Source organism: Sander lucioperca, chromosome 6, assembly GCF_008315115.2.
Source record: "Sander lucioperca isolate FBNREF2018 chromosome 6, SLUC_FBN_1.2, whole genome shotgun sequence".
Lineage (NCBI taxonomy): Eukaryota > Metazoa > Chordata > Actinopteri > Perciformes > Percidae > Sander > Sander lucioperca.
Window position 1 is genome coordinate 1,217,477 of NC_050178.1, and position 23,645 is coordinate 1,241,121.

General features: G+C 38.0%; 3 protein-coding genes across 3 annotated transcripts; all 3 read right to left on the minus strand.

Annotated features, from left to right (window-relative positions):
• Positions 1–2,992: 2,992 nt before the first annotated feature.
• LOC116050326 (odorant receptor 131-2-like) lies at positions 2,993–4,404 on the minus strand. The gene is made up of 2 exons (XM_031300300.1): positions 4,255–4,404; positions 2,993–3,781 (listed from the first exon to the last, which is right to left on the minus strand). Exons 1-2 carry the CDS (start codon positions 4,402–4,404, stop codon positions 2,993–2,995), a joined length of 939 nt encoding a protein of 312 aa, XP_031156160.1.
• A 7,573-nt stretch (positions 4,405–11,977) lies between these two features.
• Positions 11,978–15,041, minus strand: LOC116050295 (odorant receptor 131-2-like). Its single transcript, XM_031300277.1, has 2 exons — positions 14,892–15,041; positions 11,978–12,739 (listed from the first exon to the last, which is right to left on the minus strand). Exons 1-2 carry the CDS (start codon positions 15,039–15,041, stop codon positions 11,978–11,980), a joined length of 912 nt encoding a protein of 303 aa, XP_031156137.1.
• A 3,657-nt stretch (positions 15,042–18,698) lies between these two features.
• LOC116050293 (odorant receptor 131-2-like) lies at positions 18,699–21,116 on the minus strand. The gene is made up of 2 exons (XM_031300275.1): positions 20,967–21,116; positions 18,699–19,466 (listed from the first exon to the last, which is right to left on the minus strand). Exons 1-2 carry the CDS (start codon positions 21,114–21,116, stop codon positions 18,699–18,701), a joined length of 918 nt encoding a protein of 305 aa, XP_031156135.1.
• Between the last annotated feature and the right edge of the window lie 2,529 nt (positions 21,117–23,645).

Sequence of the window (23,645 nt, forward strand, 5' to 3'; positions counted from 1 at the left end):
TTAGTTTCATCATCGCTTAATGTGTTAATTATATTCTTGATTAACCGATTAGTTGTTTGGTCTCTAAAATGTCAGAAAATGGTAAAAACAAACGTGGATCAGTGTTTTCCAAAGCCCGAGATGACGTCCTTAAATGTCTTGTTTTGTCCACAACTCAAAGATATTCAGTTTACTGTCACAGAGGAGTGAAGGAACTAGAAAATATTCACATTTAACAAGCTGAGGATTTTTACTTTTTCATTAAAAATTACTTAAACTGATTAATTCATTGTCTAAATAGTTGGCCAATAATTTAACTTTAATTTAACTTACAAGATCAGGATTTTGGAATTACAAAACATTATTTATAAAGCAAAAGCTTTGAAAATAGTCTAACATATGGTATTGTTAAGAAGTTTTTAAATCAACCAAATCATAATCAAACAAAGTAGAAACAGCTGGATTTTGTAGAAAGTCAATCACTCAGTGATAACAGCATCAGAGACAGAATAACTCACCTCAGGCAGAAGATCAAAGCATCAATCTAAAATATGAAGGAATAAAGATTTACTTACAGGAATTGACATTAAAGCATTGAGACTCATTCAATAAAAGTATGATCATGGAAAAAACAATGAAGGATAATGAAATAAGCTACTCATTAAGTTTGTTAAAGTTTTACCAACAAAGGATTTTTTTAAACCGTGTCCTCAGTAGATTTAAAAATGTACATTCTATTTGCAAATAATTAGTTATCATCTCAACCAACAGTCAAAATTGTATTTTAGAAATGTGAATGGGGGAATTGAAAATATAAAAAGTTCTGCAACAGGAAAACATTTCACAATCGTTGAAAACAGACCTGTGTACACATAATCAACCAACAGAGCAGGTGACTACGAGATGATACACAGTATCAGTTGGAAAGTTAAAGAGGCATGAGTTAACTAGGTTTGTAGTACTTCACGTGACAGTTGTAGTAGATGATTAACCACAGTTACTTACCTAAGTTAATGCATTTAGACAGGGACACCAACATAATGACTCCAGTAAATCTCTGTCCTTATATGTTCGGGATTCAGGAGTGTGTTTGCTGGTTAAGGTGTGTGTGTGTGTGTGTGTGTGTGTGTGTGTGTGTGTGTGTGCGTGTGTGGCCTTGACTTATGACATCCTACTGCAGAAAGGAATAACAGAGCAAAAAAAAAACCCACTAGATATTGGCATTTTTCATTTATTTTAACACGTGATTAAAACATTAAACAGATTCTTTGGACAGCAATACAATATTTGCATATATCATAAAATCTGCCACAATATGATTTTGATTTGATATAATTCATGGGCCTGCGATCAATATGAGATAAAATATCAACACATTCTCATGAGTGAAAATGTAAGGTATCGTACGAAACTAGGAGACTGCCGGCTGGTCACATGACGCCAGCTACAATGGCTGGCTACAAGCTCCATGACACCAAGCGGCGGTTGCTAGTTGTTTAAGCCGCTACAGACCTCCATCTCAGCTCGGTTGTATCAGCGGCAGTAAGTAGATGTGTTTAGACGCTACAGAGCTCTGCGACGCCAGCCACGGTGGTCCACGTGGTGCGGCGTTGTATCAGCGGGTGTTCAGTTAAACCGAAAATAGGTGACTTTGGGCCGAGTACAGAGCACTGCGAGCTGCTGGTCGTTTTTATAGGACATTATGGTTAAGTTTAGGCGACAAAGTGAGCGTTATGCAGCCACGAAAGTTAAGTTTAGGCACCAAAACAACTAGTTAAGTTTGGGGTAAAGATTGTGGTTTGGATTAAAACACTCCCAAGGAACACACATTTCCAGGGCGAAATTCTTTTGTTTTCTCCGGGAAGCGATTGGGGTGCATACAGCAAAAAAACAAAACGTGGAATGCTTGCGAATTATTAACTTTTCATAGCTTTTTGAATGAATTTCAAAATTCAAAATTCAAAAAATATTTTCATGAAAAGTCGCTTATCAAATCACCATTCAGCACAATCAGTTAGTTTTATCAACCAAGTAATGTAACTAAAGATAATTTTATACTAAGCTCTTCCAGACATTAAAATGAAAAACAAACTATTCTTTTTCATAGAAGGAATAAATATGAAGTGGGAATTTCAAAATAAAAGCGCATTCTGTATCAATATTTACACTTTTTGTCGATGATTTTGGATCGTTGATCGATCATTGAATCGATCCACATCCATGTATCGTTACACCCCTACCAATCTGAGTATTTTGCATATTGTACAGCAGTCTCTCAGAAACACTAAATAACTTGACATACCGTACAGCTTCCACATGTAATGAGCCATGTATAAGTTTCGATTCACACAAGTTTCTAACAGCTGTGTGAACTTTACAGTGTCTGCATGTTACTTGGGCAAATTAACTCAAGTATTAATGCAAGAAAAGCACAGGAAGTTGTAGAGGCTGAAGCGTTTGCTTGTTTAAACTTGTAGATGACAAATGATTTAACCTTTATTTTAAAGGTGCACTATGAGTTCCAGCATGGTTTTAGTGCAATTTAATTTTTTTCTCAAATCGTAGGCATCTCTCCTTGATCCGCTAGCTGCCTGCCCCATAAATACACTATGAAAAAGCTTGGTCTCGGGAGACAACACAGGGGTCGTAAACGTCAAACAAACACCAAGTTCCAGCCAATCACCGACAAGATGGTTGGGGGAGGGGGTGGGGGTTAGTGCGCATGCACATAAAGGGGGGGAGGGGGGCAGTGAGCACTAACCCCCACCCCTCCCCCAACCATCTTGTCGGTGATTGGCTGGAACGTGGTTTGTTGTATTTTGGTACACAGCCTGTGCCCCTAGTGTTTGTTTGACGTTTACGACCCCTGTGTTGTCTCCTGAGACTGGGCTTTTTCACAGTGTATTCAGGGGGCAGGCAGCGAGAGGATCAAGGAGAGATACCTGCGATTTGAAACAAGAATGAAATCACGATGAAACCTTGCAGGAACTCATAGTGCACCTTTAAGAGCTTGTCATAATCTATGAATAGTTGCTTTATATGTGCTGAGTTTACATAACAGATATCTTTTCAGGTACTTCCTGAAAGTCTTGTCTCGCATTCCATAGATGATTGGACTAATGGATCTTGGCAGGATCTGTATAATAATATAACAACTAAAAAGGGAGTCTGTGTAGTTCTTAGGGAACCATTGTAGCAGAGCCTCTTTTAAAGGGGGATCTGCATATGTTGCCATACACAGCAGCACCTGAAACCCATGGAGGATGATTGTGTTTCTGGCCTTTTTAGCATCTTTGCTAGCTGTTTTAGCGGTAAACAGGATTCTGAAGTAAGTGTAAAAGATAGTGATCCAAACTAGAACTAGAAACACTGAATATGTGATATCTCTCTTCTTGATGATAACTGGATTTGGGAAGACAGTTTTTGTGAGACAAAAGAGTCGGGAATAAAAGTAGTCCCGTGGCTCTGTGGCCAAAGTGATGAACAAATCAGCAAGAGCAGAAAACATGCTTGTCGCCCAGATTAAAACAATCAGCATTAAAGTTCTCTTGACGGTACAGATCTGCACGTGGCGAAGGGGGACGCAAATGGCGATGTAGCACTCCACCGCCATGCAAGCCAGGTTCAGAGGGGTGTTTTCAGTGGTGGAAACGGCAAACAGGATGAAGATGCAACAGATGGAGACATTAATTTGGTAGATGGTGTAGCTGATGACGAACAGGATCACAGTCACTGTCACTTCAATCATGTCGTTGACAACCAGGTGAATGAAAAGTATATATCGAGGATTCATGTAGAAGATCTGGAGGGTGGGAAGAAAAGCACAAAGGAATTAACCGGAGGTCCCTGTTTACCTGCCATTAAATCTCCACTGGATGACTCGCTTCAGAAGGGTTTAAAATTGTCAACTTTCCCCTTTTAGTATTTAGCTTAGTGCATGATGAGATTGATGCAGGTGTACAGATTAGTTGACTCACTGAAATAATAAATGTCTTCTATAGTCATGAAAAACATTAAATTAAAAGTTAAGTCATAGCACTTGTTACAGCAGCTTCCATGTTAAATGAAAATGGCACAATGGAAACTTCACTGCCCCTGATTGTTTAGGACAGAACAAGGCAAAATCTCCCCACACAAGAAGAAATCTGTTAACATTAACACAATGTAAAGCTGAATTACTGAAGTCAAAGGAAATAGCAGGCTACTGAACTCCAGCCAGACTTAACAAATTTAGTTTTCATATTGTTAGTGCCTGCATGTCACTGAATTTTAGACCTGGTGTTTGCAGAAGGTGTGAATGAGGCCTGCATTGATGTAGTTGATGGAGATCCCGAGAACCACAACAATCACATTCTTGATCATGGCTTTAGTGAAGGAGTCTCGATACTGTAAAACCACTGTCACATTGGCAGATGACGCGTTCATCTCTGTAAATTGAAAAGAAAAGATAAATACTCTTCAGTTATAAGTTAGCATTTACAGCAATTATTAAATATTTGTGTGACTTTCTGAGCATAAGACACACTTTGACCAAAAGAAGTTAATAATAATTAACAATAAAACATACCTGACATTTTATGTTGGTTCACTAAGTTCAGAATTAATTCAGAATGGTGCATTTGTGTAAAAGAAAATGAGAAGAGGAGATCAGCAAAATGCATTCTATTTAATCATCAATACAATTTTAATCATTTCTGAATTATAGGCCCTTTGTAAGGTAAGATACTTTTTAGGTAAATATATTAATATTAACACACAGCTTTAAATAAACACTTAAGATTCAAATAAAAACAATGGACATATTGGAATTGTTAGAGCCAGCCTTAAGGGCTTTACACAAGGGTGACACTTTGCCTGTGTAATCGCGTGGATCCACGGCGTCTACTACGCTCCTCATGTGAAGGAAAATGCTCCGTGATTAATCGCCAGGCGATCAATATATGGAAATTCTGTGCACTACTGTATGCCTGCCATACAACTGAATGAAATTAGGGACCGTTCGGTATTTATGGAATGGACCACCGGAGGAAAATAGGGGAGGGTCATGTCTTTTTATTTTCTGCTGAGGGGAGGGTCATCCAATATTTTTTATTCATGAAAAGAGCAAAATTTCAAAGTGGCTTGTTTGGTGCATATTTATCCATGGAGCTCTCAGTCTCGGGCCCCTAGCAGATGGTCTGACCCCATACAAGGAGTTTGCTGGGGGGGCAGGAGGAGGCTCAAACGGGTAATTGCATTGTTTAAAAAATTTGTGGAATAATTACATCTGGCATGATCAGATATTAAATAAATATTTTAAATAACACAAAACAACTAAATTGTGATAGGTAATACATCTGATTTCATATACTGCTTTAGTAAAAAAAATTATTACCTGGCTGACGATGGGAGCAGCAGGACGCAAAAAACCGAAAATTACTGTTGCACTAGTCTGGACATCTTGCCGTGCCAACCTTGCAATAAAGGTTTCCTAAATGCCATGTATATAAATGTGATGTCAGCGTACTAATTGATTGCGGGTTTTGTGTAGATTTGGACTTTTATATGTTTATTCCACTTTGTTTAAACGGCGAAGTGGAGAGGCCTCGTTCACCTGTTTGGAGCTGGCTGGTGAATGTGACGCTCGTATCGGCCTTGCTGGATACACCGTATCATTTACCTTTTTGTGGATCTACTGATCGCTGTGGATTACTTTTTTTCCGTGTCATTGGATTATGACAAAATACGGGGTTTTTTTCTCAGTGTCTTAACATTTTATGGTGTGACTGTGCTTGGTTTCTGCGTTTGGAGAGGCATCTCAACAGAATGTAGGTCGAACACTGATTGTTCACTGTTACATTTTAGTTGAATTTAAGAATCTGTCTATTGCGTTCCAAAACAGCCGTGCCGCGATTGGATTTCATAAGGGCGAATTGTTAAATTGTTACAATGTAACTTAAAAACTTTTAAAAATAAACATGTGTTTTGGAATATAATGTTCAGCTTCGGCAGCTTTACCTATGTGCTAAAATATACAATGACGATAGTGACAAGTCCATAGCAACCAATGTTGAATTGGTTATATCCCAGTGTCCTTTGCTGAATGGTCTCAATGTTTTATTGTTTTATTTCATATGAATACTAGTTTACTAGAGGAGTAACTTAATATTTGAAGTAATGCAGTAATGCATGAAGTGTGCATTTAGTTTCCATGCTTATTGTGTTTCCACAACAATATTAGTGAGTAAATCTACTGAAATGGCCACCACACCATAACAGAGGAGTGGGATGTGTAAGATGAGAATGCAGAGGTTAACTCCTGCACGTCATGGCTGTAAAAATCAAATGTTATCTGTACTTCTTTGCTAAGCACAAACTTGCATGCAAGGGGAGGGTCATTCCTTTTTTTCAAATTGTTTTGGAGGGTCATAGGAAAATTATTACTGACGAGGGGAGGGTCAAGTCTTTTTAGGTTAGAGGCCACGAAACTCCTCCGGTGGCCCCTCAATTAAATAACGAACAGTCCCTTAGCTGACTGTGGTATAATTTCTTGTTAGTCACGGCGCGTCGCTCACATAGGGAAAAGTTCAACACAATTCAACTCTTGCGGCGGGCATGTGACGAACGTGACAGTTTCACGGCAGGGACGTCGTTAGGACTATTTTAAAGGTGCTGAAGCTACTCTAAAATGTTCCTAAGCCTCCCTAAACAACAACAATAATAATTAGATTTTTTTTACAGTGTACTCTGTATCACTAACTATGGAGAATCAATCTTTCTTCACCATTCATCTGTGTGTGTTGGTGTGTAGTGTGTCTGTTTTAATTGTATTTTACAACGGTCAGCTGGTTGAAATGGCATGTTAGAGGGTCAACGAGCGCCCATGTGCACGGTACCGGTATGTGGACGAGCGAGGTAGAGAGTTAGCTACTGAAGAGAGCCAAGCGGCGTTAAAACAAAGTAGAGAATGAAAGATTCTGCAACTGTATCAAGCATCTCATTATCACTAACTGTATCCCTGTTCATATTTACAAATGATATATATCCAGCTACAAATTACCCGAAAAGTCGGAAGTTAGACAGAAGAGAAAGAGTCGTTGTGCTATCAAGATTATGCACACACACACACACACACACACACACACCGATACACACGCAGATGATGGTGAAGGAAGTTTGATTACACGTAGTGAGTGATACAAAGGGAAATTGTGAGTGTGTTTTTAATGACCTGATTACCTTTTAGCTATGTTTTCTTGAGGTAAAGGAAAGGGGATATTTTGATTTACTATGGAAAACAATAGTCTAGCTCAGGGGTCGGCAACCTTAGGCACGCGTGCCACCTTGGGCAAGCAGCACCTTAACCAATATCACGCTGGCAATATGTGTGCAAAAGAGTTATTGATGTGTTGAAATCATTGGTTGAAATGCTGAAGCACTCTCTCATCCGCATGCCAAATTACAACGTTCACAGTTGCGCGACCTGTTATTTACGGTAGTTTGATTGACTTGTATCCCCACGCCATCGACATGCAGCAAAGACCCACCCTACTCTGTCTCTGCTCTGATTGGCTAGTAGGCTACTAGTAACGCTGCTGGGCTCATAGCGGTATGCTGGTTAGCTGGCTAAGAAAGCTAAAGTTAATGTTTGGGCATTCCAGCCCTCATGAACAGAAGAGTGGGGGTTTGTGTTTCACAAGGACTGTGCTGTGTACACTTTGTCTTGAAAATGTTGTTTGCTGAACATTGAGTGTTAAACGCCATTTTGAGACCAAACATGAGAAAACATTTCAAGGATGCGGCAGTCTTCGCCACGGCCAGTAATCATGCTACCAAAGCAAGCTATCACATTGCTTCAACCCAATAGCTTTGATGGAAATGAGCAGGATTTATGTCTGATGGACTGGCTGGATATACAGAATGTGGAAATGCAGCTGATTGAGCTGAAGACTTTAACACTGTGGGTGACAAATTGACAAAGTTTGCAGAGCTACGGAAAAAGCTGGCATGATTACGGAACTTGCATCTTCACCTGCCGGATATCTGTACCAGAGAAGTTTTGCTGTCGGATCAACATATCTCTGACTGGGAACAATACAAAGAGGATTACCATTTGCCGCTGGGGCAGATGAACTAACGCTAGTCTCGTTACTGTAAGTAGGCTACAATAAAACCTTTGTGAGTAAAAAAGCCATGCCTCACCTGTATAGACAGGCATAAACATGTAGAAATCGATATTTCAATCTGCTCTGTCTGCTCAGTACACTCTTGTCCACCGCACTGTTTTACGCAAACATAGTTCTACTCTGCAAATAGCAAATTTTTACAAACAAGCTAAAACAAAAGCTGTTGGTTTGTAGTCTGTTTATCTTAAACGTGGGGTATACTCGCCGCAGCCGACCTGTCGAGTGACAGTGTGACGTCATGGGAGCACCGTAACTGTTTATACTCGCACGTATTCTCCTGAACAGAGGTGGCGCTAATGAGGAAAGGCTACCGACTTTGCTATTTCTACGGACTAGAAGAAGAAGAAAAAGGTAAACAACGGCAGAACTGGCAGCAGCATTGACGTCAATGCTTCGATTTGATGCGATGACCTACTTCGTCGGATCAAGCCTTTCATTCACCATAAAAGAACTCATCTTAACCCAGTTAGTTTACAAGAGAGACTTGCAGTCACTCTGAGAGTCCTGGCATGAGCTCGTTCATCCTTCCTCTGGTCGTGCACTCAAAATCCTCGCGCGCCAGCGAGATCTACGTCATTTTGACGTCACATTGGCGCGTGCAAGCTTGGCTGCGGCAACTGTAAAACGGCCCTTAGTTTGCCAGGAATCTTGAAATTTGGAAAAAAATGTAAAAACTTAACCTCTTTGACAGTAACATTTTTACCTGACAACAGCCGTTTCTTTCTGCAAGCATTTTCCACCAATCAGGACGCTGCATACTACAACCATGTTTCCGTAATCATAATAATAATACACAATAATAATTACAATGTCCTGATTATGGGAAATAAATGTTATCAAATGTTGCTATGGAATAAAATTACAGATTCCCTGCATATACATTTTTTATGTGATGTCATAATTAAACTTAATGTTGACATGGCACACAACAAGAAATTTTGAAAAGGGCACTTCATATCAAAAAGGTTGCCAACCCCTGGTCTAGCTAGAGTGAACGAGCGAAATAAAGAAATAGTTAACCTAGCAAGCTATCCACAGCTCTTTATTCATTGCCAATAATATAGCCTATCTCTATAGTATTCTAAAACAATATCAGTCCCCATAGAATGTTGTTGTCACTGAAAATTAAATGTCACAGGGTCCCTGTTAATGCTATTGTACTGGTGTATCCTTCAGTTCATTGAGCAGATGGATTTTCAAAGATATTTTAGCAGAGAGAAAGAAAAGCAGGAGATTGGCAGGGCAGTTGATTCTGAGGGAGCTGGCGTGATTGAGGTCAGTAGTGGTCTATAGGTCTAAGGAAATGTGGGGTGTTTGTTTTCTTCTAACACTAAGCATTTTTTGGCTATTTCATTATATTTATTACATATGCTAGCTATATTCTGACCAACCTATCTTCTGCATTCATTGGCTGTGCTAAATTAAATAAATATCTAGATGTTGCCTAAATGTAGGCGTTAAAATTCTTGCTCTTGGGTTATACTGTATGCAAGCCAAACTACACAGCGAAATTACATTCTGATTGAACCAATCCACAGCGCAGTTACAGTAATTAGTGTAATTAAATAGCATTATTTGAACAACTTATCTCATAGAGAGAGGAATTAGATATATTATGCTATTACTTTATCACACATTTACATGAGCAGACAGATATCATTTATGTAATTGCCTACAGAAGAACTCATCAGGAGCAAAGTCTGGCCTAAATAAATTCCCCCATGCAGCTTTGATGTGTCTAAAAGCTAACATTACAGTAACGTTTGTTGAAAAGAGTAGAAATGGAAGAAGAGGATATGTCTGTCACTTTTTACTTGTTAACAGCTTGGTTTCTTGACTGGTTGTTGGCATAAGTGTATCTCTAATACAGTAACAAAATATGTGAGTGCAAAGATTTTGCAAACGCAAGTTACAAATACGCTGCGGGCTAAGCACCCGCAGTCTGTAGCCTAAATCCTAGTGACGTCCCTGTTTCACGAGATTGCGCCCACTTGTTGCATCGCCTGTCAAACTGCCGGCACCCCCCTCCCACCTGCCCGCTCGCCTCTCATTAAAAATGAATTACGAGGCGCATCAATCGCTCCCCGTGTGAAAAGCCCTTCATACTAAATCAAAAACATGAAATAGATCTATGTGAATATCATTTTAAAATGTAGTTACAATATATGCGCGACATACAGTAAACATGTTAACGTACAGGCAACCCACTCATATTTCTCAGTCATTTGTAAAATAATAAAGCGTATCAGAACTAACTGATTGATTGGTGTTTTGAACCACCTTCTTTATCAACATATTATATTTCCATCAACAGTAAAGACAGACAGACAGGAAGGGTTATAAATCTATAATGTCATTTATGTCTCGTTCTTAAAATGTGGTTTTCTAGTCATTAATTTGTCCTTCATAATCTAATTTTAGAAGCTTGGACAATAGGCTTACATCTTTTATTACCAGAAACATTAAGAGCTTCATTACAGCTTAAGGTAGATAGACAATGATAGACACTGTAGGACATTTAGAACTGGCGTTGTGAATTAAACATTTTAATGGATATTCATGCATAAAGCCATTTAAAGATGACACAAGAAAGCAGTCTTCACTCTTTCACCAACTTCAAAACTAAAAATCTAATTGAATTAAATGCATTTACAATCATACAATTAAAATGTAATGAAAATATCAACAGGTGTGTTTCAATGTAATTTCACAGTCTGTATACTTTCCAAACTTTCATAAAACTTATGCTAAAGCTGAGTACAAATTACAAAACAAGATATGGTTCTTTAAACGGCACCGTCAAAAGCATTACTTCCTTTGTTATTAGTATATTGTCTGTAAGATTAGCTGAAGAGCCATGTGTCTTAAACTGTCCATGTTTCAGGTTGGAATACATTTCTTACATTAAACTGATTTAAAACTGTCCTGGAAATCAAGGAACTATATATATTAAAGGTCAACAAGAAAAAAAACATTGAAAAATCATATTTATAATCATAACAAGTGAAAAATACACTACAAGCGTGCATCTTTGTATTCTGTATACCACAGTGATAAAATATTATTCCAGTCAGAACACAGTTCAAAATCTGTCATCAGTTCACAGCAGGTGGTACTTACCTTAGTTAATGCATGTAGACCAGGACGCCAACAATATGACTCCAGGAAATGTTGAACTTTATATATGGCTTGGTGGCGAATGTCCTCAAATTCCCAGGCGTGCATATGCATGTTTAGATGTACATTCATACATGAGTAGTGGGCGTGTGTTTTTAAAATGCCAAATGACAATACAATCTGAGTTGCTTTGAGGTATATGAACATGTTTTTCTAAAGACACCTTTAATTTCTTATTTCATTGAAAAGATTTTAAACAGTTTTCTAGAAGTCAGAGAAAAATATAAAATGTGTATTGAAAAACACATTCCAAACTGGCCTACTTAAGTAAAATTAGGATTCAAACCAGAATCTTTTTGTATACGTAATAAGAATAATTAAAAAAGTAATGTACAAAAAAAGGTTAGGAACATGAACAAGTATTCAATGCCACCTACTGTATCATTAAATATGATATTCGGTACCTAACAAGTATTGAGATTTAATACCCAGCCCTAATTTTAACATACCATTAGTTTAACAACTGTCTATAATTTCATAAACCAATCAAAAAAAATAAATTAAATCTCAATAACTAAATTATGACCAAACAATGGTTTTAAACGTGATCAAAGTAAAGTCAACTAAATAATTGGGCAAATTTTAGGATCTGACTTCATTTAAAGCTTTTGAATGTTTTTAAGAGGCCATCCATATTATATCACATGAATTGATACCTACTGTGGGCTCATTTTACACAACAGATATCTTTTCAGGTACTTCCTGAAAGTATTGTCTCGTACGTCATAGATGATAGGACTAATGGCTCGTGGCAGGACCTGTACAATAAGATGAACAGAAAATAGGGAGTCTGTGTAATTTTTAGGGAACCATTGCAGCAGAACAGTTGATAACTGGGGGGCTACATATGTTGTCATACACAGCAGCAACTGAAACCCATGGAGAATGATTGTTTTTCTGGCCTTTTTAGCATCTTTGCTAGCTGTTTGTGCAGTGAAAAGGATGTTGAAGTAAGTGTAAAAGATAGTGATCCAAACTAGAAACACTGCATATGTGATTTCTCTCTTCTTGATGATAATTGGATTTGGGAAGACAGTTTGTGTTTGGCAGAAGACTTGGGAATAGAAAAAGTCCAGTGGCTCTGTGGCCAAAGTGATGAACAGATCAGCAAGAGCAGAAAACATGCTTGTCGCCCAGATTGAACCAATTAGCATTAAAGTTCTGTTGACGGTACAGATTTGCCCGTGGCGAAGGGGGACGCAGATGGCGATGTAGCACTCCACCGCCATGCAAGCCAGGTTCAGAGGGGTGTTTTCAGTGGTGGAAAGAGCAAACAGGATGAGGATACAACAGATGGGGACATTTATTTGGCGTATGATGTAGCTGATGACAAACAGGATGACGGTTAATGTCATTTGGACCATGTCATTGACAACCAGGTGAATGAAAAGTACATATCGAGGATTCATGTAGAAGAGCTAGAAGGTGGGAAGAAAAGCACAAAGGAAGGGAGAAAAGGTTTGAACCCTTTAAGTATAAAACAGGGACATGCTCAAAATTTAAATGTGGAATTCTTACCACTCTATTAGCCAGTTGTAAATAATTTACATTCGACAGCTACCAAATCTCAGAACTCATCTGATATCAGTGTGATAACAAGTTGGCAAGGGCCAATATTTCTGGGGTTCCAGTTTATCCAGCATATATCCAGGCAAAGACTTTCTCTTCCATGCGCCCGTCATTTTTTACATTACAGTCAGCAACTTGAGTCACAAGAAGAGTTGAGAGATGATGTCTACGACCAGATTGTTTATCTACGTACTGTATGTATGCAGATAAACTCGGAAAAAAAATTGGAGAAAAAGCTTTTAGATAGTCGCTTTTTTCTTTCCTCCCGCGTGTCACAGAACTGTACGCCCACCTACGACCCTTTCCTAAACCCAACCATCCCGTTCTTCCCGAGTGTCACGGAACCGTACACCCACCAACGACCCTTTCCTAAACCCAACCATCCCGTTCTTCCCGCGTGTCACAGAACCGTAAGCCCACCCACAACCTTTTCCTTAACATAACTGCGTCAAAAGGGACGGCAATAGTCCCGACAAAGCACGTTTACTTAAAGCGCTAAACGGACGGCAATAGTCCCGACCAAGCGCGTTTACTTAAAGCGCTAAAGGGACGGCAATAGCCCCGACCAAGCGCGTTTACTTAAAGCGCTAAAGGAGACTTTTAGCGTCAATAACAACGACAAAGGCACCTGACCAAGCGTCCATATTTTACGAGATGAGTGTGAGAACCTGTTGCACTTTTACACCGTTTAGCTGGCAGCATTTTAACCGTGTTTAATCAAGCGTGACATTAGTGTTAACTAGCGTGACATGCAGTGATGCTTCTGTTGCCTCCAACGTCTGTTTCGGGGCACCAGAGAGCAGCGCAGACACTTAAGTGGCACCAAAATCTGCATTGCCATTTTGTCCAGTAGATAACGTTACCGGTCGTTTAGGCACCGGATTTTAACATGTGCTGTTCACATGAACAGAAAATTGCGTTGCCTGTATCTTTTCATGGCTACTCTCCATAGAGATTTATCAACCTACATTAAGTAACAGCGACAGTAAAAATGTATTTCACACTATTATTATGGTTAAACTTTGCAATTAATTCTATTATGTTTACATTCTTGTCTTCTCATAGTCATAATATCTAATAATAAGCTATTGCACTGTTCAATCCCTGCAGTGTTCATTTTTGCACTACCATCATTGCACACACTCTACCATAGCGCCTTATCAGGGCCATTGTATCACATGGTCAGTCCATACCAGACCTTTGTAATCACTTCACAAATTGTTAACTCTTTAAATTTCTGTGAGTGACTTTTATGTATGTGAGATATACTGTATGTGTGTTTGTGTGTTTGTTGTGTTATGGTTGTCTAAGCTACTGGATGCCTAAAATTTCCCTCGGGATGAATAAAGTATCTATCTATCTCTATAATCCGCGGATAACATGCATTCCGAGTGTCGATCCGTACAGACCACGGATCAGAGCATGATTGTGATTGGTTAAAAAAAAACAACCCAGAGCGTTCTTTTCTCCTATCCCAGAATCTATCTGTGATGTGGCCAGACATTACTCCACAGTGCTGTGAAAATAGTTCTGTCCATGCGAGACTAACACACAGGAACCGGAATTGGTGCAGTGATTCATAAAGATCGAGTGTTGCTCCCATTGACAACTAGTTGGACAAGTAATCAAGCAATCTTTTAGAGATGTCATCTCCCTGTCACTTAATAGCTACCTAGATACATCAGTGGAAAAGTAGACAGTAAAATGGCCACAGAAAATTTGCCAAGCGTCAATGAAATTGAAGCAGTTGTTCAGGTTCTGTGATTCGCTGAAATAAAAACTCTAAATGTTCTCCTATAGTGATGAAAAACATTGAGTTAACTTTTGTTAGCAACCACTACAACAACTTCCATGTTAACTGAAAATGACACGATGGATATGTCCAAATAAGCAAAATATTCCCACAATACCAAGAAATCTGCTAACATGAATCCGATGCAAAGCTGATAACTTCTTCTCTAAATTCATTTTTAGTGCCTGCATGTCAAATTAATATCAGACCTGGTGTTTGCAGAAGGTGTGAATGAGGCCTGCATTGATGTAGTTGATGGAGATCCCGAGAACCACAACGATCACATTCTTGATCACAGCTTTAGTGAGGGAGTCTCGATACTGTAAAACCACAGTTACATTGGCAGATGACGCGTTCATCTCTTGAACTGAAAAGAAAACAAATATTCTTTAGTTTACAATCATTATAGACTATACAAATTACAGACAATGACCCTATAAGACAACACTGATTTTAAGACCTGTTTGTGGTAGACTTACTTAGAATCCGAGACACTTTGACCAAAAGAGGTAGACTAATATAACATATCTGACATTTTTAGTTAGTTACCGGTAGTTCAGTAAGTTCAGAATGAATTCAGAATGGTGCATTTGTGTAAAAGAAAATGAGAGGACATCAGTGTTTCCACTAGGCAGCGACGTGCACAGACATTTTGGGTGGCAGGGGCTCAAAGAAAAAAAAAGGCCTAATAGTTAATAAATAATTATTTATTTGAAATTTAAACAAAACGTTAAATGTATTAACACAACTCTGACTACCTTACTAATTTATCTTATTCCCCTTATGCAATTGTTTAATATATAATAAATACTCAACAAAATAATCAGTTCATACAGGCTTTTTAGATTCACCAGGTTGATCACAAACACCAAAGGGAACTCTGCCACAATGTGCATGTTTTCTGTTTATATTTAGAATAAATGACTGCACCAAGGAGAGGGACATAGTTGTGTTTATTTTGCAAATGGCCATAAAAAATCTCAACAAAAATCTAACCTGAAAAAGGCTGTTGCGGATATTTTGTTAATTTTACAGGAAAAACACTGCACCACTAATGAAAAAACATTTAGATGGTATTTGTTTTATTCTGAATCTGTACATTTCTTCTAAATTAATCTACGTATTTAAACCTAACGTTTAAGGGGGAAAGACTATTAACTCATTAACTGGGCAAGTGCTGTGCGGATATGTTTTAGTTGTTTTGTTTATCCTGTTCACCTGCAGTGCCTTGTCAAATGTATGCATATTTGTGCATTTTAATTAGTTAATGCCCAATTTGCATATCAATGTGGCAATTGTAATTACGTTATTAGACAGATTTTACTATAACTGTTCACCTGGCGTGTCTCCATTAAGTACAGTACATTAGCCTGTATGGCCATGATATATATATATATATATATATATATATATATATATATATATATATATATATATATATATATATATATATATATGATAGCACATATCAGTGTTTTCCCTAGGATTCTTTTTTCAGGGGGGGTGGGAAAAAGGTTTTTCAATAAAAAATGCAATTGTACATAATTTTGCACCGTTATTGTTACCATATCTGTGTCTAAAAAGTTGGAAAACCTAGAGCAGATAATAAATAAATAACTCTCAAAAAGCTTAAAAACATGCCAAAGAGCTCTGCTGGAGAACAACTACTATCATTAGATCAGAAAAAAGTCATTAAAGTACTCATATTATGCTTTTTGGCTTTTTCCTTTCCTTTATTGTGTTATATATCTTTTTCGTGCACGTTATAGGTTTACACAGTGAAAAAGCCCTAAGTCCACCCCAAAGGGACTTACCATCTCCAACAGAAAACACTGTTCACAAACTGCTCCAAACAGCTCTACTGTAGTCCAGCCTTTACTTTAGAGACAAACATGGTCACTTTGTAACACACATTATAATGCTCACCTAGTTGCTAGCGTGGCACGCCCTCATACTCTGCTTCTGACTGGCTAGTAGTCCTTACCTAGCTCCTGCGCATGTGCGACTGCCAACAAAGATGGAACAGAAGTGTGATACCTCACTCCGTAGCTAAAACAGAGAGCTCAACACACAGGGTGAAAAATAAGGTTACAAAAAATGGTATTTTTTGAAAATGAAACTATGTAAACCTCTCCTGGTACAACCTCTAAACACAATTATGAACCTGAAAATGAGCACAATATGAGCACTTTAAGTTTTTATGCTCACATTGATTGTACATTCATTTGGCTTAGGTGGTACCCAAAACTGCTTGGGTGCTCTTCCTAAGCTTTAAAATGGTAGGGAATAAACTCTCAACATCATCAAAGTGTATTGTGAATCATTATTTTGAGTTCCAAAATAGGCCCTTTGTAGGTTAAGTTACTTTTTCGCTGGATATTCAGAAGAAGTGTTATGAGTTAAAAGAAAATTATGCATAGTCCTACATAAAGCCACTCAATAACAATAATGATGCAAGGAAAAAGTATTCACTTATTCATCAACTTAAAAACTGAAAATCAATATATTTCTCTTGTAATTGAATTTAATTCATTTAAAATCATACAATTAAAATATGATAATGTATATATTAAGAAGTGTCCTCATTATATAATTTTCAATGTAATTTCAGTTAACATGTTTATGCATACATGAGAGTAGTAGGTGTATGAATGTTGTTGCTTTCTTGAAATACAAATGTGAATTTTCAGAATGTTGCAAATCTGCATCGACACAATCATAAATATAAAAATAAATAAACTTAAAAGCGTCGGTTTCCATGGACAATCACATGTTTAACATTCCACACATAAAGGGACAAGATGTGATTGAAGTATACAAAATTTATTTCATGAATTCATACAGAATTCACCCTGCAGGTCAAATGAAAGTGTTATTTCAGGGTTTTAATATTTAAATAGTTCCGGGTATTGTTTGAAATGTTTTGGTGCAGAACGACAATACAATTTCAGTTACTTTAAATTGATATGAACAGTTTTTTTTACAGAAACCTTTCATTGCAAAGATAAAAGGTTTTCTAGGAGTGGGTGGAAAAAACAAAAGTGACAAATACCACAACCAGGCCTTGGTGTAAAATGATGACTTAAATGGGAATCTGTTTGAATTATTGGGGATACGATTAAGGGGGAAAAAGTCAAGGAAAAAAGAACATGAACAAGCATTCAATGCCATCTAATGCATCAGTAGATATGATATTCGGTTCCAAAAAGTGTTGAGGTTAGATACCCAGCCTGAACACCGTTAGTTAAACAACTGATTTTCCATGATTTCATAATTTCTAAAGAAAAAAGGAACAATTTTAATAATAATAATAATAATAATAATAATAATAATAATAATAATAACTTTTATTTATAAAGCGCTTTTCATGAAATCCAAGGACACTTTACAGAATTACAGTGGCTATACTAAGGGAGGTTGTAGGCCGTGGTAAACAGGTGGTGTTTCAGGAGTTTTTTAAAAAGGGATGTAGCATTTCAGATATCTGCGGGGGGGTGTTCCAGAGGAATGGGGCTGCAACACTGAAGGCTCTGTCTCCAAAGGTGCAGAGTCTGGTGTGGGGAATGGAGAGCAGGCCAGCGTCTGAGGACCGCAGGTTTCGGGGTGGGGTGTATGGATGGAGGAGGTCGGAGAGGTACTGTGGGTGTGGGGCCAGGGCATGGAGCGATTTGTAGGTGAGAAGGAGGATTTTATATGTGATGCAGGACTTAATTGGGAGCCAGTGAAAGTGGATGAGGGTTGGGGTGATGTGCTGCATACGTCTTGGTGTGGGTGAAGACCCTGGTGGCAGATTTTTGGACATACTGGAGCCTGTCTAGGGTTTTGCTGGGGACTCCAGACAGGACTCCATTACAGTAGTCCAAACGGGAGGGTTTTAAGGCTCAGTAACTCAATTTTGACCAAACATAGTAGTTTCTAACTGGAACAGAGTAAAGTCTGAAGAAATCATTGTTTGAGCATCCGACTCCATGTAAAGGTTTTAAATGTTTTTGAAATTATACTCCATGAAGTGATTCTTACTGGTGGCTCATTTTACACAACAGATACCTTTTCAGGTACTTCCTGAAAGTCTTGTCCCGTACGCCATAGATGATTGGACTAATGGATCGTGGTAGGATCTGTATGATAATATAACAAGCAAACAAGGAGTCTGCATAGTTCTTAGGGAACCATTGCAGCAAAGCAGATCTTAACAGGGGATCTGCATATGTTGCCATACACAGCAGCACCTGAAACCCATGGAGGAGGATTGTGTTTCTGGCCTTTTTGGCATCTTTGCTAGCTGTTTTAGCAGTGAACAGGATGTTGAAGTAAGTGAAAAAGATAACAAACCAAACTATAATTAGATACACTATATAGGTAATGTCCCTCTTCCTGATAATGTAGGGATTACAAAAGACAGTTTCCCTGAGGCAGAAGACTTGGGAATGAAAGAAGTCCAGTGGCTCTGTGGCCAAAGTGATGAACAGATCAGGAAGAACAGAAAACATGCTTGTCGCCCAGATTAAACCAATTAGCATTAAAGTTCTCTTGACAGTACAGATTTGCACGTGGCGAAGGGGGACGCAGATGGCGATGTAGCACTCCACCGCCATGCAAGCCAGGTTCAGAGGGGTGTTTTCAGTGGCGAAAAGAGCAAGCAAGATGAAAGTGCCACAAACGGAGACATTTATTTTGTAGAGGGTGTAGCTGATGATGAACAGCATGACAGTCAGCGTCACTTGGAGCATGTCGTTGACCACCAGGTGAATAAAAAGGATGTAGCGTGGATTCATGTAGAAGATCTGGGCAATGAAAAAAAGTGCACACAGGAGGGCAGTGAATGTTTTTAATCTACAGTAAATGTAGAAAAGCATTATACATTAAATTAGCAAATATCAGCTTACGTTAATTTATTGTTTGTTCCATTTCTGACAATCTGTTGTGAAATAATTTATCAATGAATACTTTTAAATCCAGCATAAATTAGTTGGACACTATGAAAATATTTATCACGAGACAATAAAACTTAGAGAGAACGTAGAGATAAGGGTTGGGTATTGTTTGTTTTTTTTCCCCGATACCGGTGCTGAAATGATGATGATGGAACGGTCTCTGAACTGATATTATTAACATTTAAGGATGATTTCTTTATTGCTAGGGCCATATGGTCATAGAATTTCTGCTAAACAACAAAAAGAAGAACAACTAGGTGGCAGAAGAGTGCTTTACATCAACAGCTTGAGTTTCTTGAGGTGCACTTGAATGCACCATTAATTTATGAGATGCAATTGAATGCATCTCCATTAGGTCCTGTCAGGGTTGTTTCTTATTTCCGACTCTGGCAGTTGTCCATAGAGTCTCAAGGTGCAGCCAGTCTCCTCTATGTCTTTAGCTGCAGACTGTTGTACGTCCTGGTGTTGGAATCCTTTCCAGTGAAATACAGCCACACGTTAAACTGTTTAGCTGTCAGCATTTTAACCATGATTTAGCCAGTTACTAGCTAACGTTAGGCTAACGTTCCCTGCTGCCAAGTGTAGGGTTAACTAGCGTCACATGCAGCGATGCTTGAGTTTCCTGTAACGTCAGTTTTGGAGCACCAGAGGGCAGCGCAGGGATTTCAGTGTGACCGAAATGAGGCAAGGAAATCCGCGTTGCTATTTGGTCCGGTAGATACCAGTCATTTAGGAACCTGTGCCATATTAGCACGGGGTTTCTGTGCCCAACCCTACTCAGCGATTGTTTGTGAGGAAAGCTGACTGGCTAGTTAAATAACGCTAGCTTACTAATTCCACAAAGCTTCCATGCTACACTAAATGAGTCTGACAGAGTTGTCCCTCATCAGGCGATAGAAATCCTGCTCTCCCCGCTCTGCTCGCTGAGAGATCCACAGCCTACGGCTACAGGTACAAACTAGTTTTGCACCAAATGTATCGCAAGAAGTGTTGCAAAATTCGAGGCGCGCAGATTTACCACTTTGTGATGCGAGAGAGCACATATGTGAAGTTGCAGTGACAGATTCTAGAGGTTGTAATGGTTCTGATGGAAAATGGACAAGTTAAAAAAAGAAAAATGAGTAAATGTTGCAAATGCAAATTTTAACATACAAGTTCAGGTTTTTTTTCTGCAAGTTCTCACATCGTATTCTACAAGGACTCACATCAGGTCTACAAGCTCTCGCATTTTGCACCATATTTACCTTTGTTTGTAAATAGACTGGGATCTGGCCCAAAAACACTTGGTCTAACATAATTCTTCAGGAAATCTTTCATTTCTGTTTTCATTTATTTAAAGGAATATCAGACCTGGTGGTTACGAAAAGTTTGGATGAGGCCTGCGTTGATGTAGTTGATGGAGATGCAAAGAACCACGACAATCACATTCTTGGTCACAGCTTTGGTAAAGGAGTCTCGATACTCTATAACCACAGTCACATTGGCAGATGACACGTTCATCTCTCGAACGCTGAAGATCTTGTAAAGGAGAAAATATTATTATGGAGTTCAAGGAATTGCAGTATAGACCCAAATATAAGACAATGTCATTTTGCGGTCCTTAAATCCAAATTCCCCAAAAAGAGTTTCAGTCCAAAGGTTCGGAAACTCTTGCCACAAAAGCTTGGTTGGGTACAGATAGATGTTATTTGGTATGAAGGGTGTGGAAATAAAATATTCTCAGTTCGCATAATAATAATAATCCGGTTGAAATTCATATTTTTTAAAGTGCTTGAGGATCCAATCATCACTTAAGCGTGTGTCATGCAAGAGAGACAATAAAAACAAGTAATGGTCAAAGTTGTCATAGTGTGGCATAGGTGATATCACATAGTGTGATAGTTGTGTTGATTCACGACGTCAACTCATGCATTGAGTAACATGCAAGAAAACATTCCACCTTAAACGTTCTACCAGCGGTAGTTTTTGAGCAGCCATTTAATTGAGTCATTTTTCTTAGTCCATAACTAACTAGTAAAGATGACAGGGCAGCAAAAATAACCTTTCATTTTGTAGCTATAGTTGAGTAATGTATGTAAATATGCCACCGTAGGAACAGTGGTTACATAACCTTTCAAAGGAGCCACAATTTAACCGTGCGCATGCATGAAGGGATGGATGTACATCATAGTTACGCACCGGTACTTAAAAAAATAACATCCCTGTTAATGGACTGACAAATCACAATTTAAACCTCTTCAATCTAACCACTGAGTAGAGTGCAGAGGGCCCACAGAAAAACTCTTACGCTTTTCTCCCATCATGCAACACTGTGGGGACATCCTCTTAATGGAATTTTGAATCATTTCATTCTTCTTCTTTTTGGGCCGAAACTATTTCAAATGGAAATAATTTATTTGGTGTCTGATTTATACTCTTTATCACTGTTGAAAGAGTTATTATTGAAGGAAAGAAGAAAAATGTCAATGCAACAGCTGAGTCCAAACTTTGGAATGGTAGTGTATGTACTCATTATTTTCATAACAATATTTATTGTTATACTGAGGAAACATTCAAAACGTTTTTGTTGAATGTATTTCTATTAAATAAAGAAGCACTACACATTTTGAAAAATACTATTAATAGTCAATCATTTAAATATGCAGAGAAAGTTGTACAACACACTCTTGTGTAAATCATTATATTCCATTAAAGCATCAATTCTCATTACTTTATGATGCATTGAATCTGAGATATACACTATTTAAACTGGATCGTGACGATTTCCACAGTTCTGTCATTTATCTCACTCATCGACAGTGTTTCTATCTATATTAATTATAGATTTTCAAATTTAAAACCACCCTTAATATTTGCACTACCAAAACATCTGAGGCAACTGTTGAAAATTTCGGGTGTGAACAATAATTTCTTATTAACAGTAAGAAAAAGAGTCACTCACCTCAGGCTTAGCATCAGGGCGTCAACTTGAAAGATGAAAATAAATGTATTATTTCATTTAGTTTTCACTGTTTTCACCTTTTCAAACTCATAAAACAAGCTGATTCGGAATTGAAAAATACTAGTAATTTAAAGCATCTGCATTTGGTATAACTCAAACATTTATTTGGTGATCAGTCTTTTAAATATTTAAAAATCATAGTTGTGTCATTGAAGGTCCTTTAAGCAGCAGATGCAGTCATTCTTTTTACTATAAACTAATTTATGTAAAATTAGTGTGTCATGTTTTGTCAAATTGTTTATTTTGAGCTTTTGACCCAATTTATATCTACTTATTGCTTCATTCAGACTTGTGTTTTGGCAATCTATACGGACGAGAGAACATATATAGAGAACACAAGTATAAACTGTCCTGAAACAGAAAAAAAGAATGACATTAAACATTTTACCAATAAAAATAAAAATAAACCACAAACAAGCAATAGGCCTGTGCAAGCATATCTTACATTTGCTTTCATTTAATTTTGTAGACATGGACAATACGGAACCAACCAACCAAACTCCAACATGGTTATACAATTTATGTATCAGTTGTGTCAGAACACAGAAAAAAGTACAGAAATGTTCAAAGAAACATGAATGAACTGATAAACAGTTAAACATGTTTCAATACTTTTTTTCAACCTCCAATCATTTCTACTGTGACATATTTTAAGCCAAATGACTCCACGGTACTTACCTCAGTCAACGCAATTAGACCAGGACACCAACAATGTTCCTAAAGCTAAGACTTTATATGTAGTTTGGTTGGCAATCATCAGAGGATTCAGGGGTGTGCGTATGCATATTTAGATATCTAGTATATGTGCGTGTTTGTGTGTGTACTTGTTTTTAGGAGAATGAATGTAAATTAGTAAATGTACAATCTTGCAAAAAATAGTGGCATTTCCAGAAACACCATGTTGTGGTAAGGATGAGACGGGGAAGGGGAAAAACTTAAATAACATCTGGTCATTCCTAGGTCACATGTCATGGGACAAGAACATCTGGTTAAACTTTACTTGAAGGTATCTACATACGAGTGACATG